Below are 21,897 nucleotides of genomic sequence, written 5' to 3'. Positions count from 1 at the left end.
ACATCACTATCACCCATTTCAAGTAATGTAACGAATATCATGACATATATGTATATATGTATGTATATGTCTGTGTACAGTTTAAGTCTATATATTTGTGTATTCGGAAATGTACGAGAGATTACAGTTTTTTATTGTTTTTAGCAAATTTATGTTATGCTACCTGTTAGCCATGTTAGAAGCGTTTGAGGCATTAGCTACATTAGAAGCATTAAAAGCATTAGCTACGTTAGCCATGTTAGAAACGTTAGCGATGTTAGAAGGATTAGCCACGTTAGAATTGTTAGCCACTTTAGATGCATTAGCCATGTTGGAAGTGTTAGGGGCATCAGCCTCATTAGAAGCGTTAGCCATTTTAGAAACATTAGCCATGCTAGAAGCATTAGAGGTTTTCACCCTAGAAATGTAAACCATGTTAAAAGCATTAGCCACGTTGGAACTGTTAGTCATGTTCGAAGCATTAGCCATGTTTGACGGATTAGCCACATTAGAAGTGTTAGCTGCTTTAGATGCGTTAGCCATGTTGGAACGTTAGCCATTTTAGAAGCGTTTGCCACTTTAGATGTGTTAGCCATCTTAGAAGCATTAGCTGTGTTTGAGGTGTTAGCAATGTTAGAAATTTCAGCCATGTTTGAAGCATTAGCCACGTGAAGAGCACTAGCCATGTTAAAAGCATTAGAAGCATAATCATAATTACTGTATCTTATATTTATGAATGTTGTTTGGTTTTTATAGTCTGTGTTGTTTTGGACCTTAAGTCCGTATTAAAATCCTTCTTCTTCTTCTCCTTCATAAGCCACAGTCTAAGCGTTAGCCGTGTTAGAAGCATTAGTGGCATTAGCCACGTTTTAAGTGTTAGCCACATTATAAGCATTAGCCACATTTAAAACGTTATCCACATTGGAACCATTTGATATGTTAGAAGCGTTAGCCGTGTTTAAAGCGTTTTTCACATTAGCGTATTAACGATAACTGTAGCTCCATACCTTGTTTACAACATGTAAAAAAACAGACTGATCATTGTGAATCAGTACCAGACAAAAGAATGCTATTTAAAAAGGAGCTTCTTTGTGACGTAAAAAATATGCTGGGCGGCCACAAGCTCCTTGCTTCACTCCATTCTGAAACAACCTCTCATAGATGACTAGATCCATGTACATCTGTTTTCCTTTTTGTTAATTATCAAAAGAAGCAAAAAAAAGAATTGTCTTAGATTTTGCTGCGCTTCACGTCATACACTTTGTTCAGAAGGTGCCATTCTGCTGCATTTTTTATCCGCTAACAACAAAGCATGCAGGAATGATGAGGCAAAGTGCACTCAAGTAAATAAATAAATGAAATGTAGGTTCATTTGTACCGTCTTTAAAACGCAAACGGACTCGCATGTGTCGCTGACAGAGCCCTGATGTGACGGGGGCAGTTGTCGGTGGATGCTGGATGTTGTCAGCTGTCGCGTGAAACACGGCGGGGGGCAAAAGAGACGCAGGAAGTACACAAAAAGGCTTTTGTCCATCTTAAGATTCTACAATGCTTGAATTTGTCTCTGTATTTAAAAGTCACCATGCGCTTAGCTGCAGTATGTTCCTCCTTACCAAACGGCCTCATGTCACATTATTTGTCACGAAGCGAGTTCTGCGTACCATCGTGGCAGCCTTGTCAGGCAGACACAAATGGGAGTCTGTGTGTGTTTTTAACACCTGTTAAGACCCCACTCACTGAGACCATTCTCCGGCGAGCCGTGATGTGATTTTCCCCGCTTCAGGACAGCTGGCTGCACACAAACGCAGACTGAAGCATTGTCAGAGAAAGGAAAACAAAGATGGAGTTAGACACGGCGATGGACAGAGACAGAAAAAAAAGCAGACACACGGAAAGAGGTGGTTTCCCCCCCTTAAAGTCTTGCTGGTACTGCCAAAGCTGCTTGTTTGAAACGTCCCTCTCTAAGGGCAGTGGAGTGTTTACAAGCCAAAGGACGGCGTCCTGGCCTGCTTTCTGCCTCCTCAGCTCAGTGTCAGAGCCTGCATGAGTGTGTGGATCCTGTGGTTTTAGTGTAGGAGGCAGTAAAGGAGATGGAGACAGACAGGACAAAACAGAAAACCTAAGGGTCCTTAAGGAGACATTTACAGTCTTTCACCTGATTTTATTGTGAAAATCTGAAGTTTCAAGTCAGTAAGTTTTGAATTTATCATTTTGTCAGCCCACTCCCATCACTTTTGGGTCTTTTTTAAAGTCCTTCTAGTAGTGTTTTTATTCTGTTTCTGTCCATCTACAGCAGGGATAGTCAACTCAAGGCCTACAGAGGGCCACAATCCTGCACGTTTTTCAATATACTCAGCTCTGGGATGTTCTTATTGGCTGGACACACCTGAACCAGGTCATCAGTCACGAGTAGGGCTTGGATATGTGGAAATAATGCAGACACAGCAGCCCTCGAGGCCTGGAGTTGACTATCCCTGATCTACAGCAAAATCAATCAGTTTCCTATTAAATTTATCCTAAAAATCTAAGCTTTTGTGGCTTCTGGCTCCTAAACTACAGAGCTAGAAAAGCTGAATTGAGGATAGAGAAGCACTTCTGCTGCATCTTTTCCAGCTTCTCTCATACTGTTTTGTATATTAAAAAAGTGGATATCTGCTGCACGTCCTGTGCTCACTTTTCTGCATGCATGCAAGGCAGTGAGTGTGTTTTATTTGACCTTATCAGTCAGAATCATTGACTGTATATAGAGAACTGGACAGAGTGAATGTGATGTCACTCAGAAAAAGACTTAATTCTGGCTCCAACCAAATGAAGTCAGTTCAGTTGTCGACAGACGTCAGTAAGCAGAAATTGGTCAATCAAATATGTTGAATGCTTGGTCCCCACAGTTTATTGAGGCATCTGATTGGTCAGTTTATAACTTGAATAACTTGCACTACAAAATAATTAAGATTATCAAGAACATGTTTAAAAAAAGGTAGCAGAGGAAGAATTGTTATTCTGATTAATGGAATTACTGAGTAACAGCTGTTTATTTCTCTATAGAAGTCTATGGGAATTTGGATTCTTGAAACCAGCAGGTACTTCCTGTTTGGAGCACGAGGGGGGAGGGGTCACTCGGTCCTGTTCTCTTTTACAGCCACTGATCCGAAACGTTCAATCTTCAAAAGATGAACTGTGACCTGCCCTGACTTTTGGTCTACCAATTCAGAACTGCGTAATACCTCAGCCAAATTCAGATTTTTTTTAAAGAAGAACACAGTAAAAATGTCATTGGTCAAACGTTAGCTACTCGCCTGTGTTTTTTTGTCCTTTTGAGACGGATTTTTGCCCAGACGCCGACCACTTATTCTCACTAAGCTGTATGCTGCACAAATGTTTTCTCCTTCCCTGTTTACTTGACTAAAAAAACTGGTTTAGCATTCACCAGTGAAGTATTTCAGCTATCGTTTTCACAATCTCATTTTTCTGCAACTTTTTAAAACCAGTTTACCGCATTTTTCTGCTTCACTTCAAAGTATGAGTCACAGTAGCCAACAAAAACTCCTGTATACTGTAAGTCGCTCCGGAGTGTAAGTTGCAATGACCAAAATAAGGCACAAAATGGCAAATAAAGAAGACAATATCATATATAAGTCTCACTCCCCTGTCCAAGCTGTGCAAAAAAAAAAAAAAAGTGGATTTACTCCAAACATGTTTTGAATCTAGCTATAGATGAAATATTCCAGGTGTGCCAACTGTAAGTACATATATGTGTCTGAAAGCAGGGCCAGAGCTACAGGGGGGCAAGGGGGGCTCTTGCCCTCACAGCAAAAAGCCTTGTCCTCCCACTTACCCCCCAATTTTTTTGTCACTTTTAGCATTATTATAGACAAAAATGAAGAAATCATAAATAGAAGCTTCTTTAAGCATTGCAAACATAGCAGTTGAAATAAAAATAGCATTAAATTAACATTATGTGTTCTCATTTGCCCCACTACAGAGGTCATCTGCCCACATATAAAATGTTCCAGCTCTGCCGCTCCCTAAAAGTCAAACTAAAATGATTGACAGTGTCAGTTAGTCTTTTTTTATGAATACATAAACTTACTTAAAGGTTTAAATCTTCCTGAAAATAAAAGCATCTTTTGATATTTTTAAGTCAATTACAAGATTGGCCAGCGTATATTTTTAGCCCCAAACAACATGATTCTAAATCTGGTCCCCAGCATTTTTTTTTTATGTTATTTACCAAAAACAAAAACAAATCCCACCATATTTTGACCTTTTTTGTATTTGTATCTGCAGTCCACATCATTACGAGGCTCCTTTGATTCAGCAGCTGATAATATATAGATCTGTCAATCATATTTATGGTTATTTTCTTTTCGTTCCCTCAAGAAATACTCTTGAAGTCGAAGTCCCAGGAGATACGCCTCCATCTAGATTAGAACGGCTATTTATGGAAAGTATTTGTTTACAGCAGTCAAAACAGAATCTGTGTCAGATAATATCAGATATTTAAAACAGAATGACAACTGTAAATCTGATTGACAAAAGTGGGTCATTTATTTTGAAAAACTTGTCTTATCAGATAAATGCTTCATTTGACTTGTAATACTGCAGGTTTGTAAAGAGCCATTACATATTGAAATGACAAGTAAACAGTTTATTATTAGAAACCATCATCTACAGTGATGTTTTTTTTATATATTTTCTGTAATAACACATTAGATAATAATGAATTTATTTATTTTATGAAGATTATGCAGAATTTAAATGTTGCAGTTGTACTAAAATGTACTTTTGTGCCTCCAAAAGCAGGTAAATAGTATTTTATTAAACTTTTAAACTTTTTATTTATTAAACTTGTAAAAGGGTTTTTGTATGGTGAAATTTCAACACAATACTCAACACAAAATCCCAATAAAGATCACAACGACAATAAAAAAAAAAAAATTACATTTTCTAAATGAAATCAACATAAAATGTTTCGTAAAACCAATGTAATTTCCATAAATCAAAATGAAAAGTTAAAAAACAAAGTGTTTTCCAATACTTCTTCAACGTCTTCATACTAGTGAAAGGTTTGATTAGTACTGAACATCTCCATCACCCAACCTGGCAACCCATCACCCCTCATGACCTGACTGATCATTTGATCAACTTCTCCTCTTCTCATCTCTCCTGTCCATCACTCCTTTGCTCCTCATCCTCTCACGGCTGCTCAGCCACCGTGAGTCATCCCAACCTGGTGAATAATTAAAAAGTCTCAGACTCCCTCCGTCTGGGCCGGTGAAGAAGGTGAAGAAAAACCTTGCTCAGCGTCGCCCTGAGGGGAAATGTTATGGGGAGGGATTATGAGCAACTGCCTTCCTTCCATCCATCCATCCGTCCACCTCTCACTGAAGATTTCCTCGAAACACCTCCCTCGGCCCTCGTTCACATCACAACTGCCTTGTTTTCCTGGAAGTGTGACACAGAGGGGCAGTAGCGGCCGCTCTTGGAGCGCTGATTCGTTTGGGGGGACGCCACCTGATGGCACATCGTTGAGTTCAGGACAGGAGCAGCTTTGCAGGCACATTTGGCATTCAGTCACACCCCCCTCCGGATAACTGGATTAGCCCCACTTTAATCAGAGTAGCTTAGCTCCTTATTCCGCTGATCGATGGCGTTGGCAGCGCCGGTCACTCTTTTGCATTTTCTGTCACCAGCATTGCATCAGGTGTACCACATGACCAACATCCCCGCAGTACCTTTTTTTTACTATTATTTTGTCAAGTTGGCACAGAAATGATCCGACCTGGGACTTGTGATGAAACGTCTCTCATTGCGGCGGGCTGCAGCTGGTTGTGTCTCACCAGCACCGCCGCCGCCATCTTCCAGATTTATCTGTTTATGCTTTTTGCTGATTGTGTTGGGATATTATCGCTTTCCATTTTACGGTTATAATTAACCGCCTTGGAAGGCAATATGGTCGAGGGCTGCAAAACCACATTAGGAGCAATTTCAGCTGATTATTTCATTTAGACCAAATTTAGACCATTTAGATCAAAGTCAAGGCCCAGGGGCCGGATCCGGCCCTCCGGGTAATTATATCCGGCCCTCCAGATCATTTTATTTTATTGTTATTAATGGCCCAATGTTATCTTGCGCTCATTTCTAACTTGTATAATTTTGACAAAATAATTTTTATAGAGAGTAAAATATTGAAAGTTATTTAAGGTTTATGTTGATTTATTCTGGAATAATATTCTTGCCTTTTTATTATTCATAATTATGTTAAAAAGTAACAGTTTTAAAGTTTAAAAAATGGGAATTCTGCTACTTTTTTTATTATTTTGGCATTCACTAAGATTTTTTAGGCCATTTTGGCTAAATTAGGCTTTTTTTGTTGTTGTTGTTTTTTAGGCTGTTTTGGAGTAAGGCTAATATCTACACGCTAGCTGTTTTGGCTAATTTATTTTTTTTAAGCTAATTTGGCATTTAGCTAATATTTTAGCTGACTATCAACTTTAGCGTTTTAGGCTATTAACTTCAGCGTTTTTAGCTATCAATTTCAGCATCTTCAGCTATCTTCACTAGCATCTTCAGCGGCTAAATTCACCTTACAGGTTTCACACTAGTATTATCACAGGTAATGCTGTATATCTAGTTCCTAATTATGTTAAAAAGTTACGTTTTTAAAGTTTTAAAAATTGTAGTTTTAGAGTGTTCAATAAATGTTGATCCTGTTCAGCCCACGACCTAAGGTGGATTTTTGATTTTGGTCCTGTGTGTGATTGACACCCCTGATTTAGACTGTACAGGGTGAGGCCCAGAGCAGTGGGTTGCTGGTTCGAAACCAAGAAGAGAACCTCACCTTCATCGTGTGAAATTAAGCACCGCTCAGTCTTCCGTTTGACCATTTGAAATCTAGATTGATGTCTCCCATTCTTAGGATAAAATGCTACCAGAGGCGGATTGAGTTACTATTACAGGGATTGATTGATCTCGCCGTAGCGCTAAGGAACCAATTAGATCCTCCCCAAAGGGCGAACCTTTGCTAACCTCCCCTGCAGACTCGCTACGATACAATTCAAAGGATTTCAATTAACAATCGACCTGGCTTTTCCGCTATATCTGACATCATTATGCTTTTGCTGCCTCCTCTTTATTTGTATTTTCTCTGCGCCACACCTCGACCTCTTACACCTGTTTCCGTTCCTGTCCTCACTGCCTTTGCTTTTCTCTCTTTCATGCCTCTGTCTGCTTCTTTCTGCTTGCTGCTTGCCTCAGCTTCTGCAAATAACACCCATGCCTGGCAATCCCAGTCACGTAAGTGATCCCACCTTTTCGTTTGTAGCTCTTCCTTTTGTGCCAGCCTCGGAAAACGCACTGATCTTTAATTTAATCAGGATCGAACTCTCAAAATAATGGCACGGCCAATAAAAAGGGAACGTGTTTTTCATTTAAGAGCTGAAATCCTTTTTGAAAAAATGAAACACCCCAGAGCACATCATCTTTTTTTTTTTTAGTTATCACGCTGCTTCAGAAGTTCATAGCAGATTCGTTTTACCCTCATTAGTCTTTAATGGTCCATATGTTCTGCAGAAGAAGAGGCACGACCTCTGGAGGACTTTGGTTTAACGACTCCCCCTAGTGAGGAAAAACACAATCTTTAAAGACCCACTCTGATGGAAATGAAGATTTTAACATGTACTTTTAGCCTTTTTTCCTGTAATGGAGGACATGTATAGAGAGCATTTTATTATTCTAGTTGTTGTGAATCAGGAACAGACTAAAAAATACAGTTAGACAAAGCTTGTAGGTTTGGCTTAAAGGCTGCTACGGCAAGCCGCAAGCTCCCTGCTTTGCTCCATTGCAGACAACTAGATCTACATACATCTTCGTTTTCTACGGAAGCCGAAAACGGCCTCCCCTACTTTGTTTTTTTATCATTTTCTCATCATAACGAGATCCATTTTCTCATTATAAGCTAAAGAGACTTAAAACATGTGAAATCGTCTTAGTGTTGGAAAGAAAGAGGTGGAAGCTTCTTTCTTTATTCTTGATTATCTCGTTTTCTCGCGAAACCAAACTTCGTTTTTTAGTTATAACGAGGTAATATCTTGTTTTCGGCTTCTGTAGTTTTCGCTGGTATCTGGCTAAAAATGTACGACTCCAATATTACTCACCATATTTGCTGCAACTGTTGTGTTAGATTGTAAGTGAGAGGGCCTGTAAGCTAGCAAGAGTGTAAGAAATTAAGGGATAATGGGAAGTGAGGGCAGGCTTACTCCATGCCAACAGCTTACTAATGAACTCCTGCGATTCTGCACAAACTATGTACTTGAAAATGACTAAAGATTTAAACATTTTTGTTTAAAAATGTTATAATCATTGTTAAAAAATCACGGAAATGCTTTTATAACAGATCAAAAGATGATCAGAGTGAGACTTTAAGGAAACAGACTTTTAAAATAGTTGATTATAATCTTTCCCAGCATTTGTTCATTGCTGAGTCTTTTAAAAAATACAGATTTTGTTGTGAGTTTGTTCTCAAACATGACGCCCTTCTGTTCCTCTGACCCAGCAGTGCGTTTTGCACCCTACCGACCTCAAGACATCGCTCTCAAACCGCTGCTGTTCGAAGTGCCCAGCATCACCATGGACTCCGTCTTCACCGGACGCGAGTGGCTCTTCCAGGAGATCGATGGTCACCTCAACAGGTCCCACACCAGCACCAGCCAAGGCGTCGTGATCGTGGGCAACATCGGCTTCGGCAAGACGGCGATCATCTCCCGCCTGGTGGCGCTCAGTTGCCACGGCACCCGCATGAGGCAGATCGCCTCCGACAGCCCTCAGGCCTCACCCAAACGTAGGCCTCCATTCATGCTAGACACGTTTTTGATACAATGAACGAGAGGATTTTAGATTTAGAGGGAACACTCCTGGCATGCTTGAGTCCTCTTTGAGTGAGATGTCATTCTGTTGTGTACAGATGGAGAGGGGCTCCCTCTCACGCAGCCACAGCCCACGCACGGCACCCTGGGAGGAGGCAGCTGTCCTGGAACCCCCGAGATGAGGCGGCGTCAGGAAGAGGCCATGAGGAGGCTGGCATCTCAGGTGCACACGCCATTACACAACTACTCAACCACATCGCTGTTTACTTGTGAAACTCCAATTTACTCCTTCTAGATGCTCTTTAAAATATTGCCATTTTCAGCTTCTAAATCAATTTTTTTCTAAAAGGTGGAAATATTTCAGCTTGCCTTTGATGTTAAATACAACGGAGAATTAGGGACACTATAGAAATAAATACATTTCTAGAAATGAAATTGTAAAATTATTGGAATAAAGTAGGTTTATTAGAATAAAGTCTTAAATTTATGTAAAAAAGTTTGTAATTTTACAAAAATAACCTTGTACATTTTTGAGAAAAAAGTTTTACTGTTACAAGAGTAACAAGAGTTCTAAAAGAAACACAATTTTACAATAATAAATTTGCAAATGTACATATAAAAAAAACTTGAGAAAGTTTTAATTGATGAAAATAAATTCATACATTTATGAGAAAAAATATATATTTTAACAACAATAAACGTGTACATTTATGAGAAAAAAGTTGTAATTTTGCAAGAATGTAACTCGTAAATTTGTGAAAAAAAGTCATAATTTTACAAGAAATAGACTCATGTAAACTTATGGGAAAAAGTCATTATTTTTGCTAGAATAAGCTCATATTTATGAGAAAAATATGTTGTAATTGATACGAGGGAAAAAACATTTACATTTATTAGAAAACAGTTGTAATTTTATGAGGATAAACTCATGAATTTAAGAAAATAGTTTTATGATAATATAAAAAATCTATGGAACAAAATGATAATTGTATGTATTTAACTCATAGATTTATGAGAAAAAATCAGTATTTTTTTTTTAAATAAGCACGTAGATTTATAAGAAATAAATTGTAATTTTTTATGAGAATAAACTCATACATTTATGAGCAAAAAAAAACATTATTTTATGAGAATAAACTCAAATAAATAAGAAAAAGTCGTAATTTTATGGAAAAAAACTTGGAAATTTATGAGAAAAAAGTTGCAATTTTAAAAGATGAAACGTGTAAATTTATACAAACAAAGTCAGAATTTGACGAGGATGAACTCATTTTTTAAATTATTATTTTAAGGGAATAAACTTTTAAATATATAGCAAAAAAAGTAATAATTTAATGAAAATAAAAACTTATAGTTTTAAAGGTAATAAATTGTAATTTATTGAGAATAATTTCTTAAATGTATTTTAAAAAACCTTATATACTATGAGAATGAACGTAATTTAACAAAAATAAACTTTTAATTATTAAGGAATAAGCTGTGATTTTATACCAGAGTAAACTCAGAAATATATGGGGAAAAAGTTGCAATTTCACCGGAATAAACACATACATTTATAAGAAAATAAACTTGTAAATTTCTGAGAAATAAGCTGAAATTTGACTTGGGAATTAGCATACTTGGAGGCTTGTGGGTTTCCTAGTGTATTTTCTATGTCACTCCTTTTTCAAACTATGTTTTTTATCTTCTCTTGATTCATAACGATTAAAGAAATACTCATAAATGCTATTATTAACCTAATTATCTCTTAACATGTGTCTTACATCATAAGAAAAGTTCCATGTTATTGACATTTGGTCGTTATGAAAGTTCCAACAGGTAGAGATCAGTCGTGTTAGCCGGGTCATTGTGTGCATTTAAACCCTTTAGACGTTCTCTCCTGTTAGCCCGTCTACATAAAGCTTTACGATGAGGGAAACCTTTCTCGTCTTCTGCTCTCCTGCCTGCTGTTGCACCTCAGTCCCCCTTTTCCTGCTGCTTAGCCATCTGCATCCCCAGCCTGATGCATTATGCAGATGTGTTTAAAAAAGAAAAAACAACTTTGCCAAGGAGCCTTATGAAATATTTATACCTGCAGAAAGCCATTTCCCAGTCAAGCTATTAGATCTTGTTAACTCTTTGTATTAATAATTGAGCTCACTCCTTCTTTCACCCCTTTTGTTTTAAAGCTCTATATTGCATTGTGACCAAAATTTTGCCTTTTTTTTGGATTAACCCCCCCCCATATGTAATATATTTCTAATTGCAGCCACGCACACAAACATTTTTAATCCAATCATTAAAGAAAGAATAAAAACCTGCGTCGGATTCTTCCCCGTTTCTGTCTTTATTCAGCCGGTCGTGTGTTTAATCATTCATCTGATCGTGTTTCAGCTGTGAAATGTGACAGTGTAACACTTGACTCCTTCATGCCACAGTCATCTCACACATGCGTGAGCTAATTCTGAATCCGTCTCCCCTGGCAGCCGGAAGCTATGAATTATTAATAGCTAAAGCCATACAGCAAAACGAGAGGTATTATGTTTCATTATGCTGCAATCATTCACCATGAAGTTGACTCAGTCCCAAATGAGTTAGAGCTGTAGTAGACCCTAGAAAAAGTGACTTTTCAATAACAGATCCTGAAAAACGTCTTCATTCAGACGACATTCATCAATTCTGGCTAACTTTTTATGTGCTTGGTGGAGCAGGAATGCTGCCGTTTCCCACAAATGGCCTCATTCTTCTTGTCTCTGCTTCTCTAGGTGGTGGCGTACCACTACTGCCAGGCGGATAACGCCTACACCTGCCTGGTGCCGGAGTTTGTGCACAACGTTGCAGCGCTGCTGTGCCGCTCGCCACACCTTTCGGCCTACAGGGAGCAAATGCTGAAGGAGCCACACCTGCAGAGCACCCTGAGCCTGCGCTCCTGTGTCCAGGACCCCCTGTCCTCCTTCAGGAGGGGCGTCCTGGAGCCTTTGGATGCACTTTACAAAGGTGGGGAAAGGACAGCTTTTAAACTATCATGAAAATGTTCCCAGAGGTCTCTTGAGTTTAATTATGCAGTTTTTAGGCCACATACTTTAGTTTAGTTTAGTTTAGTTTAAAGGGTAGCTTAGTAGTTAAAAGTAGTAGTTTATTAGAATACTTTAGAAGTTTAGAGTAGTAGTTTAATATGGTAGCTTAGTACAGTAAGTATTTTAGATTTAGTTTAACTTAGTTCGGCAGTAGTTCAACTGTAGCTTAATCTGGTTTAGTAGTTTAGACTAGTAATTTAGTAGTTTGGACTTGTAGTGTAACATAGTTTAGTAGTTTGGTGTAGTAGTTTAGTAGAGTATTTTAGCTTAGAAGTTCAGAGTAATTGTTTTTTTTTAAGTTGTTTTTTTAGTTTAGAGTATTAGTTTACTAAAGTAGGTTTAGTTTGGCATAGTAGTTTAGAGTAGTAAATTACTACTGTAGTTTTGTAGTTTAGAGTGGTTGTTTAGTAGTTTGTTGTTGTAGTTTAACGTAGTTTAGAGTAGTGGTTTAGTAGACTTTTTTTGTTTAGTTTTTAGTAGTTAAGTCGAGTAGGTTTGTAAAGTTGTTTTGTAGTTTAGTGTAGTATTTTGACATAGTTTAGTTTGGCATAGTAGTTTAGAGTTATAAATCAGAGTAGTTTAGAGTTTTGTTTTGTAGTTTAGAGTTGTAGTTTAACTTAGTTGAGTTTAGTTGAGTTTAGTTTAGTTTAGTTTAGTTTAGTTTAGTTTAGTTTAGTTTAGTTTAGTTTAGTTTAGTTTAGTTTAGTTTAGTTTAGTTTAGTGCTGCATGTTTTATTAGAACTTCACCTCTGACTTGTGGATGGGACCATTGTGCAGTTTACTAACTTACACCCACAATCTAATATTACCGGTTCAACCACAAAGCTGAGGAATTTTGGAACTATTCAGATTTGATGCAGATGCCAACTCAGACAAAGAAAACAAAGCCGTACATGGATCTATTTTTCTACATCTATATTCATTAGCATGTTTTCCTCTGATTCACAAAGATTTGAATTATGAGCTTACATTTCTCTTTGTATGTTCTCCATCCATCATCAGCAAAATTCAACAATAATGTTCTAAAGACCAAAATCAGGATTTTCATTGAAGTGGATTCTTAATCACTTGAAATGAAGAATTCTTTCCTTTTATGTTCATACCGTACGTATTACATTCACCTGTTTACCTCCTCCTCTCTGTTCTGAATGTTTTTCAGAGAGGAAGATCAGCTCTGAGGAGGACCTCATCATCCTCATCGACGGCCTTAACGAGGCCGAGTTCCACAAGCCAGACTACGGAGACACCATCGTGTCCTTCCTCACCAAAACAATTAACAAGTTCCCTCCCTGGCTCAAGCTGGTGGTCACCGTCAGGACCACGTTGCAGGTACTTCTTAGAACCCACATTTTTCGTCATTTTTGTCAAGTCTTGACTTTATTTTTTTGTATTTATATTCCATCAGTGTCATATTCCTTTTATCTAGTCTTCTTGAAACATTTTTGACCTCGACATTGTTTGAATCCAATTAACCTGATGAATGTGGTTCTGCAGGAGATTACCAACGCGCTGCCGTTTCACCGCATCTCCCTGGACAGCCTGGAGGAGAACGACGCCATCGACCAGGACCTGCAGGGCTACATCCTGCACCGCATCCACAGCAGTCCGGAGATCCAGAACAACATTTCGCTGAACGGCAAGATGGACAACACCACCTTCGGCAAACTCAGCGGGCACCTCAAAGCTCTGAGCCAGGGGTCCTACCTGTACCTCAAACTCACCTTTGATCTCATTGAGAAGGGCTACCTTGTACTCAAGAGCTCCAGCTATAAGGTGAGCATCGATGCACACATAATGACTTTTATATTTAAACATTTTAAAAATAAAAGTAATTAAAAAAAGCATCTGAAATTAACATTTTTGTGGATTCTTCCATATAAACTCATCTCACATGACCTATTTATAACTGATTATTCAAAAAAAAAAAAGTCAGATTTTCTTATAAGTGCATTTTGTGTTAAAAATATTTCATCTCCCACTTCCAGCCTTCGTTTAATTTCACGTTTTTTGACCACTGATGAGTTCCCCTTCTCCTTTCAGAGGAGGTCAAAGACACGCTACGCAAACACAATCCATTATTCATTTCAAAGAGAAGCGATCCGTAGAAAATCTGCGTGTTAGGTCAGAGTTTTTGTCCTCCTTTTCTCAGGTGGTTCCGGTAAATCTGGCGGAGGTGTACCTGCTGCAGTGCAACATGCGCTTCCCCACGCAGTCGTCGTTCGAGCGGGCTCTTCCGCTCCTCAACGTGGCCTTGGCGTCGCTTCATCCTCTGACGGACGAGCAGATTTACCAGTCAATCAACGCTGGATCTCTGCAGGTAGTCAGCTTGAAACATTCTTTAAGAATAAATGTGGAACTTTTTTAAGCATTTGATTTATTTATATTTATTTTTTATGTGTTTTATTAGGGTTCTTGTTGCATTAATCCTACATAAAAACAAATGTTTCGTACCAGATTTACCTAATTTACATCCTTATTCATAAAACTTTTAGGTTTTATTAGTTCATTTGGCATCAAATGTTTTTCCATTAACTAAAAAAACGAGTTATAAGCAGTTATATTTAACCAGATTGATTGATGCCATTTTTTAAAACACTTTAACACAAATCATTTAAAGAAGACTAAAGATTAGATTTATATTTTAATGGGCTTCATATTAAAACCTCACTCCAATAATCTTTATATCTTCTTAAAAGCATTTCCAGTGATCTTTTAATTATGATTATGATGTTTTTACCCCCCAAAAAGAAAAAAAGAACTTGTGTTGTTTCCTTGGACATAGTTTCTGCAGAGTGGCAGCAACCTGTTAGGAATTTACCTCTGAGTTGCGGGTAAGACTATTGTAGAGCCCATGCCCACTTCCCATCATCCAACTGTTTACACCACAATTTGAATAAATAAAAACTTTATAATTCTCCTCCATCATGAGAAAAACGCCACAAGAACATGTTTAAAACTGTTTTCATTGGAGTTGGTCTTTCTTGTGGGATTTTTCAAATGATGGAGGACATATTTAAAGAAAAATTAAGATTGAAATGGGATTTCTGACTTTTATTTTTCTCATCTGAGCTGGCATCTGGGCAATGGGGAGTGGGGCGTGCTTGCTCCAGGTCCTGCCCAGAACTCAGAAGTGAATTTCTAATGAACTCCTGCTGCTCTACAGAAAGTATGTCCTTTTTTATGATCAAAGTTGGACTTTATAAAGCTTCAAGTTAGAAGGTATCTTTGAAAAAATTCAATAACTCACTTTTTATCAATTAAAAAAAATTGTTTTCCCCCTTTATTTCAAAGTAAAAACAATAAATATTTAAACATCTTTAAGTTAATTGTTGTTATAAGCATGTTTATGTCAAACTCTGCTCACATTTACCTTTGTGGCTTCAGGGAACACTGGACTGGGAGGACTTCCAACAGCGTGTAGATAATCTATCCGTCTTCCTGGTGAAAAGGAGGGACGGTACCAGGATGTTTGTCCACCCCTCCTTCAGGGAATGGCTGATCTGGAGAGAAGAGGGAGAGAAGACTAAGTTCCTGTGTGATCCCAGGTAAGGACAGGAGTGATAGAATACTAGCAAAATAAATTGCAGGAGAGAGCGGACGTCGTGCGCCTTCCGCATCCAGTGTGAACCACGGGTTATAGGGTCAGCATCGACCCATTTTTAGTCTTAAAAACATTAAAGAACCAAAAAGAATATATTGCTTCAACGCTTTTTGACTGAGACAATAAGCTTTTGTCTAATTTATTGTTTGTTTACTCTTGCAAATCTATATTTGTAGTTCTTACTTTTTTCTGTGTTTTGTTAGATACACCTCATTTATTTATTTGTTTTTTGTTTGCTATTTGTATAATTGAAATTATAATTGAGGCTTAAGCTTTAAAAAGGCCTAAAGGCTCAAAACCAAAACATTAAAATCAATGATTTTATGAATAAGGAGATCTAACAAGATATTCAAAAGACACAAAAAGGAGATGATAAATAATGGTTTTGGAGTATTTTATAGCAGAATAAAGATATAGGTTAAAATTGACCCATCAACAAAATGCGTGGTAACAGAAAATAACACAAGAAAATTAACCCTTTATTTTTTTTAATGCCTCTATTAACAATTTTAAAGGACAATACAACTATAGACAAGCTCAAATAACAGATGCACAGGGGATCCAAGCAAAAAAAAGCCAAAAATTAATAATAATAAAATAAAAACAAAGATAAAAAAAGAAAAAAATAATTATAAAATAAACAGAAACTTGAGATTTTCTAAAAGGTCCAATGCTTTTGGAAGGTTAACATCCTCAATCTTTCTATTTTTCTTACACATACAAAGAGTTCAAAGACATTTTTTCTGTTTTTCTATTTAATAACTACAAGCCAGTAGCATCAGCAGTAATATAAATGTAATGGAGACAGTGATCTCTGTTTATTCAGCAAAAAATAGTGTTTTTCAGATTGATCAGATGTACTTTATTTTTGCAGAATTGCATAATGTGACTCGCTGATTGCTATTGCCTCTGCACTGAAACGGTGTTTGTTGTCTCTGCAGGAACGGACACACCCTGCTGGCTTTCTGGTTTTCTCGACAGCAGAACAAGCTGAACAGACAGCAGACTATTGAGCTCGGACATCACATCCTCAAAGCACATATCTTCAAGGTAAGTCGGTGTATGTCCTCTGCGATATCCATGCACGCACAAACACACGCCCCCACACAGCTGTGGCTGAGCCTCTCGGTAATGAATATTTACTCTGTCTTCAAGGGTCTCAGCAAGAAAGTTGGCGTTTCCTCATCTATCTTGCAAGGCCTGTGGGTGTCCTACAGCACAGAGGGGCTTTCGGCTGCACTCTCCTCACTCAGAAATCTCTACACCCCCAACATCAAGGTACAGGCTGATTTTATATGGCACAGCACGCACTTTTCCAAATGAATGGTAATATTTATTCTGCGTTTAGGTGAGCCGGCTTCTGATGCTTGGTGGAGCCAACGTCAACTATCGCACGGAGGTGCTGAACAACGCCCCAGTCCTGTGTGTCCACTCCCACCTGGGATACATGGACATGGTGGCCCTCTTGCTGGAGTTTGGCGCCTCCGTCGATGCTCAGTCTGAAAGCGGGCTAACGCCGCTGAGCTATGCCGCGGCAGGGGGACACATGGCCATTGTGACTGCGCTCTGTCGCAGAAGAGCGAAGGTCTGTCACCGTGTTTATAAAGAATGCAACCAGATTGAAAGTTTGCAACTTTTTTAAGGATGTTCCTCTTGATCAAAGGTTAACCACCTGGATAAGAACGGCCAGTGTGCTCTAGTTCACGCGGCGCTGCGAGGCCACATGGAAGTAGTGAAGTTCCTCATCCAGTGCGACTGGAGCGTGGGGTCGCAGCAGCAGCAGTCGCCGCAGATCCAACAGCAGTCGGCCTTCACTAAGAGTCAGGCAGTGCAGCAGGCTCTCATCGCAGCAGCCAGCATGGGGTACACAGAGGTACTGCGAGTGCTGCTTTTCATACTCATGACTTTATTAGCTGTAAGAACTGCTGCCCATGTCCTGATTCTGTGCACACATATACATCCACCTGTATTCCCATTTCCTGTTTTATTTCCTAAATACTTATTTTTTCTCTATTTTCACAGTCAGCTCTAAAATGTAATATAAAATTTGTTCATATTTTTCATGAAGGGACATCATTTATATCAAAAAATGTCATCAATAAGACAGAAATGAGTCTGAAATTTGACTTCCCCTTAGCAAAAAAAAATAAAAGTAGCCTAGACTACCCTACACTTACCATGTACATATAGTGTGGAGGGTATACTAACTGAATACTTCTATAGACTTAATTGGAGTATCACGTATACTGCCTCACTTTGTATAGACTAATATATGTGTAGTACTCTTAACCCTCGTACTATCTTATGGGGTCCAGATGACCCCACTTTTAATGTAAACATGCCTAGGATAGCACAAGGTTTGAGTAGTAGACTACTATTTTACTAAAGGTCAAGATATTAATATATTACTCCCTATTTACAATAAATAAGATATGTATGATAAATATGATTGATACATAATTTAAAAACAAAAGCTAGATAAGATTGATCTGATTGAAAAGATAAATAGACAAACAAGACAAGATGATACGATGTAATAAAATACCATACAATAGATATAATACGGTATATATGATATAGTAGAAGCGATACGTAGATATGGTACTCTAGATAGAATACAGTAGATACGATATAGTAGATATGATACAGTAGACACAATTTGATAGATAGAATACAGTAGATGCAATATATTAGATAAAATATAATAGATATGATACAGCAGATACGATACAGTAGAAACGATACAGTAGATACGATACGGTAGATGGAATACAGTAGATACGATATAGTAGATACAATGCAGTAGATACGATACGGTAGAAATGATACAGTACATATGATATGGTCCATACAATATGGTTGACACGTTACTCTAGATACAATTAATATGATAGAAAGACAGACAGATAAGACGATGTAATGGATACAAGGTGATTGATATGATATATTAGATACAATGCAGTAGATATGATATAAACGATTAAGATAGACAGACAAGACGATACGATACATAAGATATGATATGAAAGATAAGATACATTAGATATGATAGATAAAATACGTTAGCTATGATAGATATACCTGTATTGTCACAGTCTACATCCACCGTGGGCATTAACGTCGGTTCTTATTTCTTCATCAGATTGTGTCCTACTTGCTGGACCTGCCTGAGAAAGATGAAGAGGAAGTGGAGCGAGCTCAGATCAATAACTTTGACACCCTGTGGGGAGAGACAGGTGGGAATACTTACAGTATCTTGGTATTACTTATACAAAACCACTTCAATCAATAGTGAGACATCCTCTGAATGCCTAATCTCCTCTTGTGCGTACGTGTCTTGCACTCACACCGAGGGGTTTATCCTGAGATTTACACTGTACAAAATGAATTTTTCAAAGGACCCGCAGCATTATCATACCATGTGTTCTCGGGGTGGAACTGCAGATGTGAACAGTTGTTTGTGTGAGTCAGCATCTTGCTGCATCAGAGACTGATGACAGAGCTCACCGTGTCATTGAAGTACAGTTGGGATTTGGCTTCAGCAGGAGGAGGCAACAGATAAAAGAGGGAAGAGGGCTCCTGGGACAAAGACAGGGCGAGGATTGTTTACGTCTTTGCAGGTTGTGAAGAAAGTCGTGAGTTATTGTAACCTAAGGCTATAAAAGCTCATTCTAATCTTTATTCCCCAGCTGCAGTGCTGGTAACCCTTCTCCTCACTGTCATCTGGGAAAAAAAGGACACCACCATTTTACTATTTATGACTGAGCAGAGGATAATCGCTGTTCTGGAAGAGGAGCAATGACTTTATACTGAAGTTTTAATACGATTTAATGGGTACTTCAATATTAGTGCCAATTTTGAAGCTGGTATCACTTCGAATAAAGATATTTTGGGGTTTCGGATTTTTAACACCTGCCAACTCCAAATTTGCACCTAAAATAAACGTTTGATTTCAGTGATTTTATTTATGTCTATTGCTTAAAGTCCCACTTTGATCATATTCTGATCCATCCAGTGTGTTTATTTCTATACTATGTAGTTTTAGGCATTTTATCCAGAAAGAGTCTAATCAACTAATCAATCAAGTCTGATCAACTCTGAAAATTTAGTTCTCAGCTTTCAAATCATTAAATTGTTTTAACATTCTCGGATGCACTTTCCCTTCATCCTGCCTTAAAACGTTTGTGCGTCCAGCTCTGACGGCGGCCTCAGGACGAGGGAAGCTGGAGGTCTGTCGCCTGCTGCTGGAACAGGGAGCGGCCGTGGCTCAACCCAACAGACGAGGCATCGTCCCCCTCTTCAGCGCCGTCCGACAGGGACACTGGCAGGTCAGAAGCCCCCTCATCTGCTGCTTTCCTGTCAAATCTATGCGGAAAAACTGGCGTGACCCAAACCCTACATCCATATATGACGATTTGGGAGTGTGAATGTGTCGAATTTCCAGGTTATAAAATGAGAAAAATAGCTGCAGATTTCCAGCTATCAGATCATTTTGTTTTGCTCTTGCAGATCGTGGACCTCCTGCTTACACACGGAGCAGATGTCAACCTGGCAGATAAGCAAGGTCGCACGCCTTTGATGATGGCTGCCTCAGAAGGTCATTTAGGAACTGTTGAGTTTTTGCTTGCTCAGGGTGAGTCCTCCCTACAAGTCAGATACACAGAAGCTGTTTCTGTTAAATATTGTGCTATTTTTTAATTGGTCATTTTTTCACTAAATCATGTAAAATACAAAAAGAAATCCGGTAGTAAACCAAATAATTCTTCTGTGATTACACTCTTCATATAACTTTATAATTTTCTTTATCCATTGAAGCCCATCGATTAAGCTGCAGTGTGACACAGACAGTGATAGAGCATGCTGGAACTAAAGTGCTTCTTTTTCCAGGAGCTTCTCTGTCTCTGATGGATAAGGAGGGCCTGACCGCTCTGAGTTGGGCGTGTCTAAAAGGACATTTAGACGTCGTCCGCTGCCTGGTGGAAAGCGGCGCCGCCACGGACCACGCTGACAAGAACGGGCGCACACCTCTAGACCTGGCGGCGTTCTACGGTGACTCAGATGTGGTACGTTTTTTTTATTAAAACTAAAATCACATTTTTAGTATTTTTGTATTTGTATTTTGGTTTTAAAACTGACCCTTTATTAATCTATCTAGTATATTATTTTGTAAATAGAGGAACTTTTTTATGTTTTACTTGATCAAATAGGACTTTCTATTTAAGAATAACGTCATACAATTCAGAAAACTTAAAAAAAAAACATTTAATTTCTCAGTCGATTGCTTTAGTTTTCCTGTTTTCAAAGGCCCAATTTCATCTAATCATAAAAATGTGCAAATCTATAAATACAATTTATATTTTGCCACTTTTATTTAAAAGTTTTAATCAAATTCGTGTGATTGGGTTCTCGCTGCGTCCCCTCCATGTCACCTAAGTCACATTTCCATTCACCCACAACAGATTGAGGTCACCTGCCGCCCAGCTCCATCTGACTGTCTGATCCAGGATCAATGCTGAGCATGCACGGCTGCACAATCGTTTAATTAAAAAGTGTTTTCCTCCTGCATTTTTTTCCTTCAAGGTTCAGTTCTTGGTTGACCACGGGGCCATGATAGAGCACGTGGACTACAGTGGGATGCGTCCTCTGGACAGGGCGGTGGGTTGCCGAAACACATCGGTGGTGGTTGCTCTGCTCAAGAAAGGAGCCAAGATAGGTAAGAAGGAGCTTGAGAAAAGGAAAATGAGTGAATGCAAATGAATGCAGCCTGTTTGTCCTGAAATAAGATACAAATTCAGTCTGTATCTTATTGCATTTTGATCAAATGATGTTCAGAAATGAGCTGCATGTAGACGGAAACTATATTAGAGTTTATTTCTTCTTAGGGACTCGCAGCTTTATGGAAGCACATTGTATTCAGTAAAAAAAGCATTTTTTCTGATTTTGCTTGTATTTTGTGTTTTTTTTCTACAAAAGCAAAGAACTACAAACATGCTGGGCACTAACCTCATCTGCTCATGAAAACTGTAAAATTCAAATTAAAAGCTGAAAAGCTGCAATGTGTCTGTGCCATAGACATGATCTGTGTCTGACTTGTTCATGTGCTTGTCACGATATTGCCCGTTTTGCTATTAAATATTGACCAGTATGAAGCGTTTATTTGTTTGTGAGTTCATCCCGACGAAAAACATTGGGCACAAAGATTTAATTTGTTTTTGGAATACTTGTAATAATTTCATTTATGATATTATATTAATGTATTATATTATTATCATTATATGTGTTATTGTTATATTAATATTATAGTGATTATTATTATATTATATTAATTATATTATTTAATATTTATAACATATGATAATTTGATTTATATTTATTTCCTATTTATATTTTTAAAATG

At 38.1% G+C, this 21,897-nt stretch overlaps 1 protein-coding gene across 14 annotated transcripts in view; it reads left to right on the top strand.

Moving 5' to 3' along the window:
- The window catches only part of tanc2b (tetratricopeptide repeat, ankyrin repeat and coiled-coil containing 2b), a 178,098-nt gene that overhangs the window by 143,279 nt on the left and 12,922 nt on the right, over positions 1–21,897 (top strand). For 10 of the 14 annotated variants that reach the window (XM_036217014.1, XM_024284953.2, XM_024284959.2 and 7 more), the window contains 17 exons: positions 7,237–7,275; positions 8,534–8,818; positions 8,942–9,066; positions 11,588–11,819; positions 13,059–13,228; positions 13,394–13,672; positions 14,049–14,216; positions 15,284–15,444; positions 16,442–16,550; positions 16,656–16,778; positions 16,849–17,085; positions 17,164–17,373; positions 18,643–18,736; positions 19,695–19,828; positions 20,010–20,133; positions 20,388–20,563; positions 21,081–21,213. In XM_036217014.1, coding sequence (XP_036072907.1) covers positions 7,237–7,275; positions 8,534–8,818; positions 8,942–9,066; positions 11,588–11,819; positions 13,059–13,228; positions 13,394–13,672; positions 14,049–14,216; positions 15,284–15,444; positions 16,442–16,550; positions 16,656–16,778; positions 16,849–17,085; positions 17,164–17,373; positions 18,643–18,736; positions 19,695–19,828; positions 20,010–20,133; positions 20,388–20,563; positions 21,081–21,213 — 2,799 coding nt within the window. The remainder of the gene's footprint in view (positions 1–7,236; positions 7,276–8,533; positions 8,819–8,941; positions 9,067–11,587; positions 11,820–13,058; positions 13,229–13,393; positions 13,673–14,048; positions 14,217–15,283; positions 15,445–16,441; positions 16,551–16,655; positions 16,779–16,848; positions 17,086–17,163; positions 17,374–18,642; positions 18,737–19,694; positions 19,829–20,009; positions 20,134–20,387; positions 20,564–21,080; positions 21,214–21,897) is intronic. The other 4 variants (XM_024284958.2, XM_024284957.2, XM_024284954.2 and 1 more) reach the window with 3 other exon arrangements.

The sequence above is a fragment of the Oryzias melastigma genome, linkage group LG19 (genome assembly GCF_002922805.2).
Source record: "Oryzias melastigma strain HK-1 linkage group LG19, ASM292280v2, whole genome shotgun sequence".
Taxonomy (NCBI): Eukaryota; Metazoa; Chordata; class Actinopteri; order Beloniformes; family Adrianichthyidae; genus Oryzias; species Oryzias melastigma.
The sequence above is the reverse complement of the archived record's forward strand: the minus strand, read 5'-3'. Positions and strand labels throughout refer to the sequence as shown.